This window comes from Osmerus mordax, chromosome 9, assembly GCF_038355195.1.
Source record: "Osmerus mordax isolate fOsmMor3 chromosome 9, fOsmMor3.pri, whole genome shotgun sequence".
Taxonomy (NCBI): Eukaryota; Metazoa; Chordata; class Actinopteri; order Osmeriformes; family Osmeridae; genus Osmerus; species Osmerus mordax.
The window spans coordinates 7,492,480-7,511,550 of NC_090058.1; the positions used below are offsets into that span (position 1 = coordinate 7,492,480).

Genomic DNA, 19,071 nt, shown 5'->3' on the forward strand with positions numbered 1-19,071 from the left:
TGCAATGACAATAAAGTTGAATCTAATCTAAAAAAAAATTACAAGAAGATTCAGAAACTTTTCCTGAAGCCAATCCTGTCTTGACTATGTGCTTCAGGTTGTTGCTATGTTCAAAGGTCAAATTTGCCTGTATATACTGACAAATCTAGCAACTCTGACAATCAGAAACCTCCATAGCATGATGTTTCCACCACCATGTTTCACTGTAAAGATCATATTATTCTGGTGTCATCCTGAAATCAGAGTTTTAGCCAGATGCACCTGACATTCAGGCCAATGAGTTCAGTGTCTCATCACAGAGTACAACGGCACTTAGGAATGTTTGGCTGGACCTGATGTTAGTTTCATCCAGCATCACAATGACTCTTATTGAGAGACTTGTTGCTCTTGTTGGTTAGTTGTAACGGTTTTAAATTCTTGTACTCGCTGTGAAGTATTTGACTGTTGATTGTTTTTCTAAAGGTACACTCTTGCACTTTTTGAGTTTCATGTTGTTTAATTGTAACTTGTTTAACTGCATGCTCTTATGTTCTTCCCTTCGGCACTTATTTGTTTTTTCACAATGTATGCTTCATGTTTTGGCTGCTCGCAATGTTTGAGGCTATCTCGTTGTTATGATCAGTGACCTATGCTCTTTTGTAAAGCTCTCTCTTGGAAGTCGCTTTGGATAAAAGCGTCTGCTAAATGCATAAATGTAAATGTCATCAGATCATATTTTCCAAGGATCGTTTAGATGCCGTTTGGCAAATTCCAGGGAGGTTGTCATCTACCCTAAACACTTGGTGGATGGAGTCCTGCAGAGATGGTTGTACTAGCAGCCTGGTTACTGAGATTGTTAGATGTGTGTTTGGATTGTTATCAAAACATTGAAAACATTTTTAATCAAGTGTGTTAATGTTGAAAAAGTAAATGGGCTTCAATGGGTACCATACCTTATTCATGTAGCTTTACATCCAGTAAAGTCCACAGACTGTTTTCTGCTTTCTTTTTCTAGGTAGGAAATGAAACTCCCAGCAGTGGTACAGAGCTGAGATCAAAAGTAAGACTGATCAATTGATCAGTCTTACTTTACCAGACATTGAGTAGTCTATAATTATACTTTTGCATTGTCTTGTAGAGAAATACATTGTCCTCTACGTCTCCCTTAGATTAATTTTCATCACAAAAAACAGCTGTTTGAAAGTTTCTCTGTGGATGTGTTCATGTGTTTGTGAGGGTGATCCCAGTGTTGCTTACAAAAGTTGACCAAATGCATGAATGCAGCTTACTGTACTATGATAACCGAAGCAACCAACCTCCTTTTTTGGAGAAATGCATTCTTCAGAAAACATCCCCACACACCGAATTGGTGAGTCGGCCACTTGAGAGCGTGCGGCTGGCGGTGTGTATTGAGCATGGTAATGTGGGCGACAGATTGAAGGAAGGGCACTGCGGTCAATCAAAGGCTACCTTTCCTCTCTCAGCCCCTGCCTCAGGGTGTTTCTGGCAGTAATTCTCTGATTTGACTTTGATGTGCCAATTTGTGCCTGATGAATAATTGTCTGGTTTGCTGATAACTTGTGGGAGTCAAGTGCATTCTGGTGGCACTCAATGCAAATGGGGATATTTGGGTCCCTCAAATCACCACAGTAGCCCCTCTATGTCTGCCTTTCCTTTCCGTGAGTAAACTCGTCAATTAGCTGTGTTTGAAGAAGCCATTTTTGATTAGAGCAATCAGTAAACAGAAAGACCTCTCCATGATTGTCCTCCTGATTAGATGAGTTGTCACTTGAGAAGTTGTTGGAGATTTTAATTTATGGCCTTATAGTCCTGAAAAGTATGGTAATTACCTAATCCATTTTCTGCAGTTCAGCACTCAGATTAAAACTCGATCGCATTGTACATTCTAACAACCTAATTTTTTCCTCCTAAAGTGTGTAAGTAGTGTGTCTCCCACGGCGACAGGCAAAATGTCAGATGCATCGTTTAGGCACAGAGGGAGGGAATTTGCATAAGAAGTCTTATTGGTGGTCAGGATGTGAAGTGGTGGCTTATTAGAAAAAAACATTCTGAGAAACATCCAGATTTCTGTCCACAACAGATAAAGACAAGGAAGTTAGCACTGCCCTTGGTAGTCAACAATCTATCCTGAGAATACTTTTAGATTATTGGCAGAGTTATTAATATTAGGATTTTCAGTTCTAAATAGTTTTCTCAATCCTTTCTGCCTGTCACAATTGATTGAAATATTTAGCTTTTGTTACAAGGTATATTCTTCTCTAAATGATCACTTCAGATTAATTTGTAGACAAAATGATCTGTCTTTTCATTCCCACCCGTCCTAAAGTGTTTGCACATTAGTAATTAACACTAGCTGGTTATTAATGTAAAAGAGACAATGACTGCCATGAAGTAAACTATTTATATTACTAAAAGCTTTGAATTATAAGCAGGGGACTTCCTTTCAATTCCCAAATTGGTGCTTTTGTTTAAAGCAGTTATGAGAATTCCGCCTATTTCAGATATTTTTTTCTCTCCAGTCAGTGTAATCACCACAAGTCCAATGATAAGACAGAGGAACTTCATGCCATTTGTTTATCACTCTCACAAGGGAAGGGTATACTTGGTTATTATATGCCTATCATAAAATGCCATGTAAAGCCAAATTTCCACATTAAATGTATGTTATTTTCACTCCTGTCCTTTAGATATAAATAAGTTCTGCAGGCACTTAAATTACAAGTTTGATGACGTCCTCCTGAATGCTGCACATGATCCATAGATCCAAGAAATCCCCAAATCATGAATCAATACAGACAGGGTGATGAGGTCTATTGGCAGGGAGGTGGTGACACAAAGGCAGGATTAGCTGTGATTAGGGCAGTTTTAACATGGCCAGTTGATTAAGGGCAGCAGGACCTGGCTGGCCATTAGCACTGAAGTGTGGCTGGACAGGGATTTCAGGGGTTCGTGGGTGGGGGCAGTGTTGTGTGGTGCCTCTGTCTCTGTCTTGTCCCACCACCCAGTACACGCAGTTACTGGACAAAAGACTGAACTCTTTGATGCTGTGGTGCATTGTGGAGAGGGAGTTGGAGAAAAAAGGGTTCAATTTATCTTTTTGCTGCACAACTACCCCCTGTGGGGTGGAGTCGATGTATCCTTTCTGGCCCTCATCCGGACAGCTGGTTAAAGCAGGGAAAATAAACACTTGAGCACATAGTGGGGCCAATATGGCTTCCATCTTAAACATAGCCTTTATCCTATGTGGATTGTGGCCTAATTGATGTCCCCAGATATATTATTTTTATTGTTGTAGCTCAAAATTACAAGTTGTATTTGGCAGATGTTATAAATACCAATATAAAGTGTATCGTTAGAGGCTATTATGTATTTTCAAGTAGGGAGTTAGCTGTATTATAGTTATTGACTTCATCTTCATTATGCCATCAACACACAATGTGCATATATACAGCAATCATGTGCAGGTAGGCTGACCAACAGACTCACACCACGAGGAAAGTCTCCAGACAGATCTACAAATACAGTGTTGCAACCAGTATAAACACAAGTGACTCGTACGCATGTCTTCTGCTGTGTGACCATTGACCATCACTACTCAGGAGGTGAGAGAGAAAGGGAACATGGGATTTAGGGTGTAATCCTGTTTGTCTCTAGGGTCACATGGTGTACAGACTTTGGATTTGGAGCTACAGTCTGAGACTTTATTAGGGGGACAACAGGCGTCTAATTGTAATTCTCTCTGGAGTGTTGTCAGTGTCCTCTGCTCAAAGCTGGAGAGGAGACAGGTTGCTGCAAGATGATAATTGAAAAGAAAGTGGGTGGTCCTCTTTGGCTGTGTGGCCCTCTGGGCCTTTGGTTTTGAGGCTCTTTCCTGTATGGGCCCAGGAGATTATCAAATGTCAAATTTGCTGAAATGATTAGGTCCATCTGGGCTTAATTTGACAGACCTCTACATTGAAGGCTTGTTCTCCCTGTTTTAATTGTCTACTGGTGTAGAGGGGGAAATGTGTGTGTGTGTGTGTAGGCAGAGCAGTGGATCCTGAGATCTTAATTCATAGCTGAGACACACACAAACACACTGGCACGCAAGCAGACATGCACGCACCCACACACACACATACACACAGGGATCATTCTCATCCCTTCCATCCTCTTCTCTGCCTGAGCTGAACTACTCTTCAACCTTGCCCCTGTAAACAAACAGGCCTCACTTGCAGCTGGCCATTGCCTTGGCAACGGTGGGTTGGAAAAAAACTGTTCAATAGTTTAAAAGTATAGCTTTGTGAAAATATTGAAAAGACCTGGAATACTTCACTGCTCCAGTTCACAACCCATTTTTTCATATTTTGAAGCACAACTACGCTCATATCTTTAACCTGGTGTCATGGCATATTGTCATTTACAAACATACTATTCTAACCAGTTAATATTTTGTCACGATTGTTTGGGTCAACAATAGTCATTACTTGTATATACAACTTATGTACTTTTTTACTCATAAACAGATCCTATTTTGACAGAAGTATCATTTGTAGCTATTTCAATTAAGCTACTTTTTGCCACAATTTTTTAGAGCAGTTTCATAACAAAATATTGCACTGGGGTCTACCCCCAGCTTGCCTTTACATACAGCATTTTTCTTTTTAATGTATACAACTAGTTACGTACAACATATATGACAAAGAATGTCATATTCTAACAGAATACAAAAACAGTAGTATGATAGTTTGTTTCCAGCTGCTGACAGTAAATGTACAAGTTTGCAACTGGTTTGGATTTCTTAGTTATTCAGCCTAAATTTATGAAACTGTCTGTGTAGGTCATGTGTTATCCTAGTAAGGCGAGTGTGTGTATAGCATAACACAGTTTAGTATTGTATGTTTATGTTACACTTAAAGACCTCAGCCTCTCCATAGTCAAGTGTAAGTATCTATTATACTCTGAATAATTATATTTGTACATTTCCAGACCATACCCATGTGTGTGCCTTAGGGTCCAGCTATACGGAACCACAGTAAGTGATGAAATCAGTAATAGATTTTGGATGGACTAAACAAATTTCCCTTAAAGGGCTTCACAGGACTTAATGAGGCATAACTAATGGTGTTCTGCCATTATCAGCACCATGCTGGAAGCGCAGCATCAGGACAGACCCACCATTGATTCTTGCTTCAAACCACTTGAGTTCCTAATCAGCTTCTTTGGTTCAGCATTTCAGGCCTGACAAACCCATTGTGCGCCTGTGTCACACCAGGTCAGTAGTTATTAGTGCCAACTGAAAACAGTTTCTTTAACTACTTATGAAGGAACTGAATAAAATGCATAGGGAACTTGGAGGGGGGATTACCGGTGGCGGCAAGACAAGCAGGCACTGGAGAGAATGTGACATGGTTCTCTAATAAGGGATGGCGACCATGTTTCCCCCGTCAGTCCTTCCTCTCTATCCATCTAGGAGTGACACAGAATAGTCTTCAAAAGGTTGCTTGGTCTGCACAATGCTACATATTGCAAAAATTGTATTCATAGAAAGCAACGGAATTAGACAGTTTAAGCCCTGGAATGGCATATCATTGCTGTTGTATGTCAGTCATCCATGTAAGTGAGCCCATGTTATCTTCAAAGCAAAGGCAATGGTAAAATGTGGTGTCATTTATTTAATTTCATGGAAATCTATTAGAATGAGAATTGCTTTCTGAGTCCTCTGACCTCCTTGAAATGTTTTTCATTCTGTGGCAGGATGATTATTTGCAAGCTATTTTTCCAGTTCAAATGACTAGAATTAGAACAGTTTCTACTTCCTAGGGCACAATTTCCTTTGATCCCAAAAGCTGATGGTTTCTGCAAGCAGCATGAATATAGGGCCGCAATGACTCATTCTGAAGACACCAAACAACACTGGATGAGAGATACGTTTGTCATAGAAAAGACTGTCTCTTCTTGCCAGAAAGGGAGGGCATTACACTAATTAAATTCTCTCTCAGAACTCGTCAATCAAAGAATCCTTTGCCACTGCAATGAAAAGCAGTGCTCGTCCCCTAATCATTTCACATGGGGCAAGATTTGGGGACTATCTTTGGCAAAAAAAAGGAGAGATGGAGAAAGAAGGAGGGGGTGGAACAGGGAAGTAGGGGGAGGTAAGTGGAGAATGCTCATAGCACCTTTTCAAATTCCAGCGTACTTTGTTCTTAGACACTGAGAATAATTCGATCCAAGATTACACATTACCCAATCCAGTTGGAGAGTTTGTTGTCCACTGCCTTCCCAGTATACCATGCATAAAACAAGCAACTTACTTTAAACAAGGTTTATTTTCTTTGTAGAGTTTAATAACTTTACTTGGGAACTACCATAAAATATATTTTTATATTGAGTAAATTAATATCTTTTACTATATTCATGTTTTTTTATTACACTTTAGAATTATCATCAAAGAAAACATCCTTTCATTAATGCATGCAGGACATGATTACATTCCTTATAATGTCTATAATTTTTCATCACTTTTAAAATGAAGATTTTCACAAAGGTTGTTTCAATGTTATTATGGAGAATGTACAACCAATGACATTAAGCCCTGGGCAATTAGCACTCAACCAGGTTGCTAGGTCGCCATGGTCAATTGAGAAACACATGAATAGGACTTGAAAATGTTTCCTTATACGATCATATTAAGTAGAATTGGGGGAAACCACAGCCAAGGCCCCTTGCTAGAATCAAATCATTCAGCAGCAAGAAATAGTTTTCTACCTGCCAGAAACAAGGAATAATACAGCCTTAGAATGTCTGTTCAGTGAAACAAAGAATTTTCATGTTTAACACGGAGTGAATAAAAGCATATTTAACACATTGAGAACGTTTCCTATCTCTGCTGTATATGATGTCATACACAAATCATATTTTATTCACATGATGTGGAAGGCCTCTTGATTACTACTATATGCTTCAAAGTAGACCGAGGAACATATACTGATTCCTTTATCTGTGTAATTTTCTGAATGAAATATATACCAGTACTCTTTTACTAAATTCAATTCCTCAAAAAATACACATCCCCATGCCTCGATAAAGCCTACAGCCAGGGATCACAGAGACTTATTTTCCAGCCAGTGTGCACCATACTTTATGACTGGTGGAACCATCAAACAATAGGCCGAAGATGCATCAAGATTCTTAATGCAGTAAACTATGCATTTAATTTAAAAAAAATTACTTGTTTTACCTCATTCATGTTGGCCTACATACACTAGACAGTTATTGCGATGGATTCTTTATTTAATCACATGGGCTTTAATTCTTCCTTGAAATAGATCAAGTATGCATTTTGGTGGAGACATGATTGCACATATACATACAGCTGTAAGTTATTTGAAGTTATTGTAAATTGAGGCTCTTAGATTCCTCTTCATTGAGAGGATGCAGTGACAGCAATAGGCCATCATCACCTGCACTATTATTGGGTATCATCATGACTGTTATTGAGATGCAATTTTCAAACCGGTTTGAATGACCAGTTGCTATGGAGTCCTACGGCATATTCCAACCCATGTTCGTAGGTTTGTCCACTGCTAAATAATGAAAACCTGGGCAGACAGGGTAGACTTACTTAAAAGTGATGTTGTATTTTAGAGATAACCACAAAATAATTAACAGATTATAAAATATTGTAAATCATTTATATTAGTAATATACCTGAGATTCTTTTAGTAGACATATGTTAAGGTTTTACCTATCAATGACTATAAGTCGAAAGCGTTTGGTTGTTTGACCCGTGGCAACGTTGCCGCAACGTCATGTGTTACCTGTTTATGTTATACAACATGCCGTTTTACTTGTCAGCATTTTTTTTAGGAACGAATATTTGGAAAAACTGCGTTGAATAGCATACTTTATTACGCTATTATGTAGGCCTATCAGCCATGTTGTCAGCTTGGAACTATTCAAATGTTGTAAAATGTGTAGTTACTAAACAACATGTAGTATTTGCTCAAATTCAGTGCTCAAACGCACTGTTTGGAACCAGCCAAATGAAATTGTACGCGCAAACAGTCATACTATAGGCCTACATAAAAACGTTATACGCTATTTGTATACGAATGCAAATAACAATAGTTTTTGTAGTTCACTAACTTGAGTTCATCTTAAATGATTTAAATAATAGTTTATTTCATCTTACATATTTGGAGAAGACGTACACTATTATTATAATAATTGCAAGTCATTGGCAGTATTCCAGAGAATTACTGGATACAAATCACTTTCAAGAATCTTGCACAATTGGAATGATTTTAAGTCACGGGAACAATCCGCTTAATAATACTGGATTACATTATATAATTATAAATCCAGTTGATTATAATGAAAGCAGAATTTTCATCTCAGAATTATTCTTTATAAATACAGAGGATGTGTCAAGGTTGTATTAAAAAGTCTAATAATGGTATTCAGAACAGCCTTGTCGTGATATAAATCACATATTTTTGTTGTTGCTTTAAACTTGAAAATACCCTTTCATATGTGAACCTATAGAATACATTTGTTGCGATACCTCTCCAAAACAAATCTCATGTGAACAATGCTGGGTACTACCCCATCGACCTTGCGTTCCAAATCAATTTGGTCTCAATCACACCATAATGAAAACGTACTCCAGCCAAGTCTTTATAAAAATTAAATCGTCAGGAATAGCTCGCACTTCAAGTGATTTATTGTTAACGTTCAATTGGTTTGAAACATATACAGCAGCCATCACGCATTTGTTCGTTTTAACTTACAAAAGAATGAAAACAAAAAGTCGACGTAAAACAAGTATTATACAGGTAAACGCATTCTCGTGTGTTAGCCAAATATACAGTTCCTACTTTCTTTAAGTCTAAATGAATACATTAGTTTACAATATTAATAGCATAAAATACCAGGTTTTCACCGCAAAGGAGGTGGTTAGTACCTTGAGAGAAGTCCATAGCATACCTGATCCCACCTAGCCTCCATTTCCCCCAGTTCCCTAAAGTGGAGCAGCATTCCTGTTCAACAACATTGACTACTTTAACATCATGAGGGAGTCCATAACATTGATTACAAAAGGTCCAGAATCGACATAATCGGTTTCAAGGGCAGCCATTTCGCATAATGTTCAAAAATAGTCTCCCTCTCAGAAATGTCAAAAAAACGTGCCCTGACCAGCTGATGCGCCTAAAGCGCGCTGTCCTCTTAGCCAATAAGGGCGCCATTTTCTCACAGTTGTTTGTATCAACATGATATATTTCTTGTTTCATTAGGGGCCCATCCATAGGTTAACATATAAAAATGGAAAAAAATGGCAGTAGGTCCTACCACGTTCTGCCGTAAAGGAGGTTTGAACTGACCATGTTATTGGTGTAGTCTACAGCAGACGTGTCAATCTGAGACATGTTTATCTGGCTGTGGAGTGAGGGGGGGCTAGGTGACATCTCCTCCAGGTCTTGGGCCTGAACCAAGGCGTTGACCTGCTGACTGTGATGTTGATTGATGGCATTACTGGAGGCAGGGAGCACGACCCCTGGTCCGTTCTGTTGCTGCTGTACCTGTTGTTGCTGCTGTTGTTGCACCTGCTGCTGGTTCGGTGTTGGCGTGTTTGAGCCGTTCTGACACGGTTTACCGTCCTTAACTAGAACAGGCACCGCCACGCGCCTCGGGGACTGCTGTTGCTGACAAAGGTTGCTGTCCTGCTGCAGCTGCTGGGCCGCTTTGTCCTTGGCCTGTCGTTTCATCTTGTACCTGTGGTTCTGAAACCAAATCTTAACTTGAGTCGGCGTCAGGTGAATCATACTCGCCAGGTGTTCCCGCTCAGGCGCCGAGAGGTATTTCTGTTGCTTAAATCTCCTTTCCAGCTCGTACACCTGAGCCTGGGAGAAGAGTACCCGACGTTTTCGTCTGGGCGCTGCATGCAGAGGTGGCATAGATTTGGAAGCGTCCGCCATGCCCGTCAGGGTCCCCATTCCAGTCATGTTCATACCTGTGGAAGGTCCCATGAATCTAGAAACTTAAAAATATACATACATATACGCACATTCAATAAGCAGGAAATCAAATATACCAACATGTCTTCTTAAAATGGCGTGACCATATAATATGTGCCATGCGTAATTGTAAAAAAATAAATAAAAAAACATCATAATTTCAGAGAGGAAATATTGGTACGGTCTACAATGTGACTATTGCAAAAAAAATTATTGGGCTAAAGTTAGAAATATAACGAATAAAAATAATTATAATAGACATATAATAATCAATCAAGTAAATACAGTAATACATTGTTATACATTACAATACGATAATAAACGAATCCAATACAATAGTAATATTTAGATTACAAAAATAAGAAAAAGTGTTTTAACACAAACAGAACAATGTGTAAAGGATTAAGTAAGGCTTAAATGGTATTTGGAGATGGTGAATAGTGTAGTACATATTAAAGTGTTTGTGTATGCCATAAAAAGCTTTTTTATATCAATTGTGTTGAGACGAGTCACAAAACATCCCAAAACTAAATAAAATACAAAAGGCAACTTACTTGTTGAATATCTTGGATCAGTATTGGCGCCATACCACCCTGTTGCTGCTGCGCTATTTCTCATGGTTTCCTGGTACGACGGGAGGTCTCCCATATTGCCAATGCTTCCATTGCAGTATCCCCCCATAGCGCTGTGCGAAAACTGGGAGACAGTGTGTGGCATGTGGTAGGTGGTCGACACGGTAGCATTGTGGCCCATGGAGTGCTGCTGCATGCCAGTCTGAGACACCTGGGGCTGTCGGTAAGCTCCCAATGGAGAGGTTAGGTTCCCTGTTCCGTCCATGCCACCAAACTTCTTGTATGTTTCCTCGATAGGACTCAAAATATCTGTCACTGAGAAAGGCGTTGTATGCTTTGGGCTCAACGACATGGTTCAGAAAGCAGGTAGATTTTGTTGAGCAGATCAACCGTGTTGTTGTATCAGCTCTCTTCTTCTGGATCGTCTACGTAAGAGAGTGCTTGTACTACGCCTGAGATCCGATTGATCGCCTTGGAGAAGGAGGCGAGCCCAGGGCGCTCTTAGCTCGGTTTATTGTAGCCATGAGCCAGGTTTACGACAAACATGGGGGGCGGAGCAACGTCCTAAACGAGCAAACAATAGTCATTGACATTTTAGAATGATAATTGAGGAAAATGCTGTTAGTTCCACATTGAGGTGATAACTCTGTTCCAAATGAGATATAGGCTATGTAATTATTTTAGCCTATGTTTTGTTTGACATGTAAGCAGCAAGCAACCATCCTCTTACACTTTACAAATGGGTTTAGAGCACAAATGTTCTGCGTCAGTAGGGAATTCCACACTTTCCAGAAACTTTGAGGGCACTTTGACCAGACATAAGCGGCACAGAGCACCATCAACGAGGAACAATGAAGTTTCCCCTCAATTGTATGAACACCTAATTTATTCGTCTTGAGCATCATTCTGTTGCAACATAGTGGACCACTTTCAAATTAACTCGAAGTAACAAAATACTGACAGTAAAAATCATGACAGGACATCACATTCAGCGTGCCTAGACTCATTGATCTATTGATTGGATGGTTAACAGATAAAGCCACAGTCATATAATACTCTATTACATGTGCTCTTCCATGGATATATGTATACAGTGGGAGTGGGCTTTTCTACATTATGTTTACTGGACGAAATGAGTAGGCTCATATCTGGTTTTGGAAAAACGGTATATTTCTTGCTACAAAAAGTTCGTTTACTTTGAATAAAGTCAGCGTTTTAATAATGGGACTGAGGAAAGAAATCTGATTAGAATACTGACACTCAACTTTAAGCACTCAAGTTGAATCACCATACACAGATGACACTTTGATATGTTTGCAGTTGTGTTCCTCTGTTGATGTAGGCATACACTCCGATGCTTGACCTACCATCTTAATCTTTATGTAAACTCTTTGGCGCCAATGGCATAACCACTGAATTCAACAAGACAAATCACAAGGCCACCTTTAATTGCTTGGCATAGTAATACGAATAAAAACAAGAAAAAAGCTATAGGAAAAATTTATAGATTTAACAACAGCAAGAATAGACTAACAGACTAATTAATTTCACTATACATTCAATAACTATACTGACCTGTATGTTATATGAGTCATATAATCTGTGATTACACTCGTTAGTTTAACAAGATTAAACAAGGTTTAAAATATGATTGAAATGTTGAATTACTCTCATACTGGTGTAAAAGTAATGTATTTTACATCAATAATATGACAAATGGATATGACTGATGGTTCTAATACATAGAGTTGGAAAACTGTATCCTATTATTGAGCTGATGAGGATTATTGTTAAATAGTCGTGGTGAGAAAAACATTGCTGTGATTTGTGTTTTGTAACGTTATCTACATCATTAAACACAGATACGGGAAATAATTACGTGGGATGTGTTGTAGGTCTATAGGTCTAAAGCCAAAGAGAGAAGTGTAATATTTTGTTGGGGATTTTAAATTGCAAATAAATTGTTCAAGTTGACTGCTCTTATTTTCTCACCCTCTGAACCGAAACAGTGGCAGCAAAATTGTATATAGCCTAACCAACATGAGACCTAAAAGTTATCATGTTGAAGTTAAATATTCATTTTTTGAAGAGGCAAAAACAAAAGCAGAAACAGGCTACTGTAATGTAGCTTGACATGACAAGTAGGTAGCATGCTATCCTACCCTAATTGCACAAATGAAGATGTGACATGGTCATCCATCAATTACAACCAACAGCTTTAAGAAGCATCAATCTCCCTTTAAGCTGTTAGTCTAATTATGAGAAATAAATCATTGTCCTTATGCATTTTGATTCAGTAAATATTTGCGAGCCCTTACATCCTTCAATTACAGAGAAACACTTCTCAATCTCTTTCATCAATGCCGAAGTGGGTGGATTTTGTGTTGACTACATCCCAAACACAGAGAAGCACTAAAAAGTCACTCGAATTTTGTGAAACTTGAACCAAAGTTAGAGTTAGCCTATATTCTCAAGACAAAATACATGCATGTAATGAGAGGATTACAAGGTAACACCAGCATGCGGCAAGATTTGCCGTTGTCGGAAAAGAAAATAATGGCAGAAAAGAAAGCCATTTGTCATTTACAAACAGCCTATTATGAAAATATGAATTTAAAGCTACACATAATCTTACCTATAAATGCAATTCTGTATATCTTTGAAGCATATCGACGCTTTTGGAAACGCTTGTGCCTATGGTGGGTTTAGGGACGTAAGAAAGGTATAGGCCTAATCGTGGTACCGCTAGCATTATGTAAATGAGCAAACCTCTCAACCTCGAGCACGACCAGCGTCCAGAGACCCTCCACACTGGAAATCCACGACCCTTTTGGAGCCGGTTGGCTGCACATTGTAGAGTATTTTTTGTATGTATAGATCTATTCTTTTAACTTTTATGGACAACCGAGTGGAAGGTGGCCTTTCGTCGACAGCCAGATTTGGACGCTCCAGTTCCACGAGGTTTGTCAAACTTTGAATGATAATGAAATTGTATGTCTTTGTAAAATCGATGTGATGTCTTAACATTTTTAGTTTATGTAGGGTAATCTTAAAAAGCTACAATATTGCATAATTTAGTCATCTTTATGGGAAAGTCCATGGAAGCCGAGCACTATAGCCTATAGCCTATAATGTAACATACAAAAAGAGAGTTTGTACCACGAAGCAAATCAAAACAATTGAAAAACAATACACAACACTTCAGAATAATATAACTGTAGACTACATTCATTTGAACTTCTAGTGTTAGTGAGGAAAACCCTAAAGTCTTAATAAATGCATTAGGTGATTGCCCTTTTGTCGAGTTAGGGTTAGCCTGAATATAAATAAGGTAAGTTGACCATTGTAATCACACATTTGCACTTTCATATAATTTTAATCATACACTTATATAGGCCTACATTTGTTTCATTCATAGCAAGCAAACATGAAAAGGCTCCATTTGCTAATTCAATGCGACATTATATCAAGCTCATTCAGTAACCTATTTAATTGTTATTGTTGTAATAAAAATACATTGTTGATAGGTGAATTATGTCTTTATTACATATATAATGTTATTTGTTCCATTAACCACTTGTGTTTGTTTTAGATGTAGGCCTACCTTAGATAAGGACGCTTTACTTGCGATCCTCGTTAAATAAATTGCTGTAATTTTATATAGGATAGCCTATACATTTTGGCTACAGGCAGGTCTGATTATGTTGATCAAATTGGCCAATGTAACTTGCAGATTAGTGGAATTCTTCAGTTGCTTGATTTCTACTTTAATGTAGTTGCTGATTATTTAGGTCAAAGCAATGTAATCACGTAGCCTATCTGGAGGCCTGAATAACACGATGCTGACAAAATGGATGGAGGTTCCCTCTTGTTGGCCACTGTTGGTAGTCTACAGATTACTAGAACCACCGGCCGGATCACATGAGTGATGTATAGCAATTACGAAAATATAATATGTCAATGGTAAATAGTCCCTTCCACGTTATTTTTATTCAGCGTCACAGCCATAGGATTTCACCACTGAGGCTAATATGAATTTATGGGCGAGTACGCAACAAATGAACTCTCTGAAATGTTTTCATATTTGTTTTCATTATTGAAACTATATGCAGTTTGATTATAAACTATATTAAAACAAAAACCAGCCTATCACTGCTTTCGTATTTCGCAACAACAACATCCCCCATGCGCACTGGTACAGCTCCGGGTAGCAGATGGACCGAAGCGCATGGTCACTGAAGTGCTTTCTCCATCACAGCGTGCTGGTTCAATAACCTGAGAGAGATTTGGAGAGATCAGTGAAGGACTGGAGCGCTCGGCCTAAGAGCTGGGGTCCTGACCTGGTACCTCAAAGATACACCGCGGCGGAACAAAGTGACCGCTGGGAATCAATAGACTCAACATGGCACTAATGGTCACTGTGCTCAATTGGTCAAGAGATCCCAAATATGGCACATTTGCATGATGCATAAATTCTTAGGAGTTTAGTTTAGTAGAATCCAAATTCGTAAGCGCATCAATGTTTTTGCCGCTTTTGGTCTTTCGACCAAAGACAGAATGTTATATCTTCCCACCAGCCCTTTGAGACTGACTCGATGTATTTTCATTATATTTCTAAGGAATTTTCAACAATCTCAGTCGTGACTGCAGACTTACTTTTTACTTGGGGATGTTTTTTTTTTAAAGTAGACGAATAGGCTACCACTATGTAGCCTTAATTTTTCAGTCAATGACGTTTTTACGCACGAGAATTTAGACTCCAGAGGTTTTTCCCCTTCTTTGAACTATAGGTACATGTCTAAGACGTCAGGTAGGCTTAATAGACTGCTGTATAACCGCACTCTCAAAGCGGTAGATGTTCGTCGTGTCTTTGAAGATAATGTACTAGACAAAAAGAGATCCGAGATCATCCTTGTGTTTCCAGTGCTATTCAGCTAGACATGCGTAAACACTTACCTTACAATCTTGCATTAAATAAATCCTTAAAAGCCTACAATATCATGACCAAAAAGACGGGCTATGGTCTCAAAATAGGAAAATTATTTTCGGTACATGCCAACAAAATAAAGAAAGGGATCCCTTTAGCTGCTAGGCCTAACTAATACAATCCTAAACTAAGCTCATGTTGTTTACGTTTTACGATTACTAGAAAGCGAAAGAGGACAAATACATGTAACTAAAGTGACATGAGCTTTAGTCAGTGATTTCTTTTTCAAGTATCTGGAGTAGACCATTCCCCCAAAAACTGGAAATATAGCCTAATTATTATTTTCTAACTTTATTCTTTCTTTTTAAACAGTAGCATAGAGGTGTTTTTCAACCACTATTCCAAAGGTTATATCCTCTTACTTAGATTTTCTAACAGACAAATTGGATTAACATTCAGTTTCAGGAAAATGTGACCTGTTAACAAGTTAGCCTAACATTCTAAAACTATTCTAAAGCATTTAAGTGGGTAGTCAACCCTATGTTGAAAATAAAAAATGTTGATACTTAAATAGCCAAGATTTACTTTATTATTTTGTTAAAGTTTTTTTTTTCGCAATGCAATGTGGTGCAACAATTCTACACCTGTGGTTTAGAGTTCGGTTCAAATCCTTTCTTTAAGACGCCGACCATTTGGAGCAAAAAGAGCGGGCAGGTGCATATCTTTCAGTTGCACTAGCCTACTTGAAACAGTGCAGGCCCGCTGCTAAGTAGGGTAAAGGTCACCACAAGTGGAGAAAGTATCTGACAGGCCTCTTGAAGACTATTTTCTTCTCCACGAGGTTTCATTCAATCACAATTAATGTCGCTTGTTGGAAGAAATGATGCTAATAGTTGCCAAAAAACAGGAGGTAGGCTACTAAATTAGACGCTAAAATGAAAAAAGCACGAGTATTAACTGGTCCTACACAACTCAATTGTTGAAAAATATAGTTGAATTCCTCGTACATAAACTGTGATTATATATGGCATGGGAGTGAAACGACAATCTCTGGATTCTTGTCTGGTGCATGGATTATGTGAGTACCCAGATTACATATCAAACTGGCATGATCAAAGTTGCCTGTTTTATTGTCTTTCTTTGTCTGCACTCTTGACTAACATTTTCATTATTCAGTATGAATTGCGAACATATTTTGACTGTCTGATTCGTTTATTATATATGAACCACCATTTCATATTACCAGTGGGATAGTTTGGACAATAATAATTTAATGTTGTAAACCTATTAAATTATCTTACTTCTATCCACTATCCACACCTTTTGACTATTTTCTTGTGTTCTCTAAAATCATAAGCTCCTACTATGATGTGACATTTAAGAAACAATTGTATGACTATACTGCAGTCTGTCTATTTAAAACTAATATTTTCAGTGTATAATTGTATAATTGTATTATGTATTTTTTTGTTTCTTCAGTATGGTTTCTTAGAAATATCTAACCAGTTCTTGGAATCTAATGGTTTACTTCCTTTCAGAATGTGTATTCTAAATCCCCACACTGATACTGCATGAACCCCTGTCCTCTCCTGGAAATTAAGTGCTGCTCTCCTCTGCTCTTCATCGTTTTAAAAATATTTTCAAATAATTTAATATTTTGTTTCATAATAAAACCATGCCAACTAATGCATACTACTCAGTACACATCATGTGTATCTTGTCTGGATGCACGGCTCCAAAGCCGGATCTGAACAGTATTAATTGTCGCTGCAGGAAGGTCATGTAAACAAACCAGTGTGTTTTTGTGATTCAACCACAGTTAGTCTTGCCTTTATTTGTTCATATGGCCAAACGTGTGCCAATCTTTAACTTTTAACTAATTGCCTTGGAAGTGACTTTCCTCATTTATTAAACTTAAACTTCAGAAGTATAGTCTCTGATGTATGTCAATTATATGTTCTGAAAGGTTCCTCTTTGTTTAGGGATTTGGTTTTGTTGGGTAGCATTTTTAAACGACAAACTATGCCATCTACTTAGACAGTCAATAGGAGTTATCTATTCCTTTTCTAATGAATAACCAAGACTGTATTGTTCATTATATTCTGTGCCTACTTGACATAATATGATTCAAAAACAGTGTTCAAGCTTGATTACTGATGTGTCCTACCTCTTCTGTGAAATGTTGAATTGCAATGTAGCAAGGAGGTACAGTAATAAAATATGTTAATTAGCTTGACACTTTTTTGCATGCTTTTCAGGTTTGATTCTAATGATAAATCTAATAGTGAAAGGCTTAAGTGGCACCTCACTGCTGGTATGTATGTGTGTGTGTATATATATATAACATTTGTCAAAACTTGAAAGACTGAAAAAAGACAAGATTATGAAGTCACTAACTGATGTATTTGTGTGTAATTTTACTACTAACACTGTCTGTAAATGCACCCGATTTTTGGTGCCTTGATGTCAATGTCATTAAATGTGCCTTACTTGCCTGTTTCATTTTCAGATATACAGTTTTAAAATCACACAAAAAAGACAAAAATAAGAAAAAACATGATTGAAAAGTGTCACACATAGAATGTTGGCAAATAACTGTTATCAGAATCAGAATCAGAAAGGGTTTTTATCGCCATAAAAGTTTACACAGACAAGGAATTTACTTTGGCAGGAAGTTGCATACATCAAACATATGAATCTTAAAACTTAAATATGTGGTCTAACTATACAAAAGGAAAAACGTCTATATGTTATCCATTATCCATCACAAGTGTTTCCTGGTGTCTATATCACATCTATCCAAAGTCAGGAACTCTATTTTGCTTGATTACACATAACAGGTAGGAGAATACATAGTCTAATCAAGAGTTTCAAAGCCCTTTGAATACCGAGCATTGGGCAGCCAAAACTTTTAAATGTCTCCAACTCACATTGTTGAGTTGGATACCAATGAACTGAACAGGAGATGAATGTCAATTAGATGTTTTACCTCTATGTTTTGTCGTACATTGAGCTTCTCTGATACCTTCATCCAATTAGCTAATGTCATTATATTGTTACTAGCAAAACACATAGTCTAATATTGTCAACTTTTATCCATGTAATCGGATTTGTTATCATTCTTCATTAGGCAATGTATATATTCAATCCATATTGTTTATGAACCTTCTTGGAATTTTGTTGCTTGTAAAAATCACTATTGCGAGGCAAATAATGATTTTCTCCTTTCTCACTCTGTCAAATGATGACCACACAATTTTCTGTGGTAAGTAGTTTTGTGTAGCATTAACATCACTATGCTAAGATTTGCGTCACAATGTCGTTGATTGGTATGTAGCCATGATCATATGGATGCATGTCCACTGTTGACTATGAACACGACATACTGCCCTTGAAACACTTTGTGAAACATATCTCACATTGTGAAACTGTTCCTAACCTGTTCCTTTCTTTCTAGTGCCTCAAATTGTGTATTTAGTTATTGAGTAGCCTACGGCTGCAGTGTCAGATAGAGTTACTCCTTATATTTAATTCAATAATACAATCTGGTAAACTGAGCAATATTTAATCCACTGCT

At 37.9% G+C, this 19,071-nt stretch overlaps 1 protein-coding gene across 2 annotated transcripts; it reads right to left on the reverse strand.

Annotated features, from left to right (window-relative positions):
• Nucleotides 1-9,326: 9,326 nt before the first annotated feature.
• On the reverse strand, nucleotides 9,327-10,919 carry nkx2.4a (NK2 homeobox 4a). Of its 2 annotated transcripts, XM_067243639.1 has the most exons (3): nucleotides 10,550-10,919; nucleotides 9,561-10,018; nucleotides 9,327-9,464 (listed from the first exon to the last, which is right to left on the reverse strand). In XM_067243639.1, exons 1-3 carry the CDS (start codon nucleotides 10,917-10,919, stop codon nucleotides 9,327-9,329), a joined length of 966 nt encoding a protein of 321 aa, XP_067099740.1. The 2 variants fall into 2 exon arrangements, with proteins under 2 accessions (XP_067099740.1, XP_067099739.1); XM_067243638.1 differs by having other exon boundaries at nucleotides 9,327-10,018.
• Between the last annotated feature and the right edge of the window lie 8,152 nt (nucleotides 10,920-19,071).

Coding starts and splice junctions, on each gene's coding strand:
- nkx2.4a (XM_067243638.1), bottom strand. CDS start 10,919: ATGTCGTTGAGCCCAAAGCATACAACGCCTTTCTCAGTGACAGATATT. Junction 10,019..10,549: donor TGATCCAAGATATTCAACAA/GTAAGTTGCCTT, acceptor TATATTTTTAAG/TTTCTAGATTCATGGGACCT.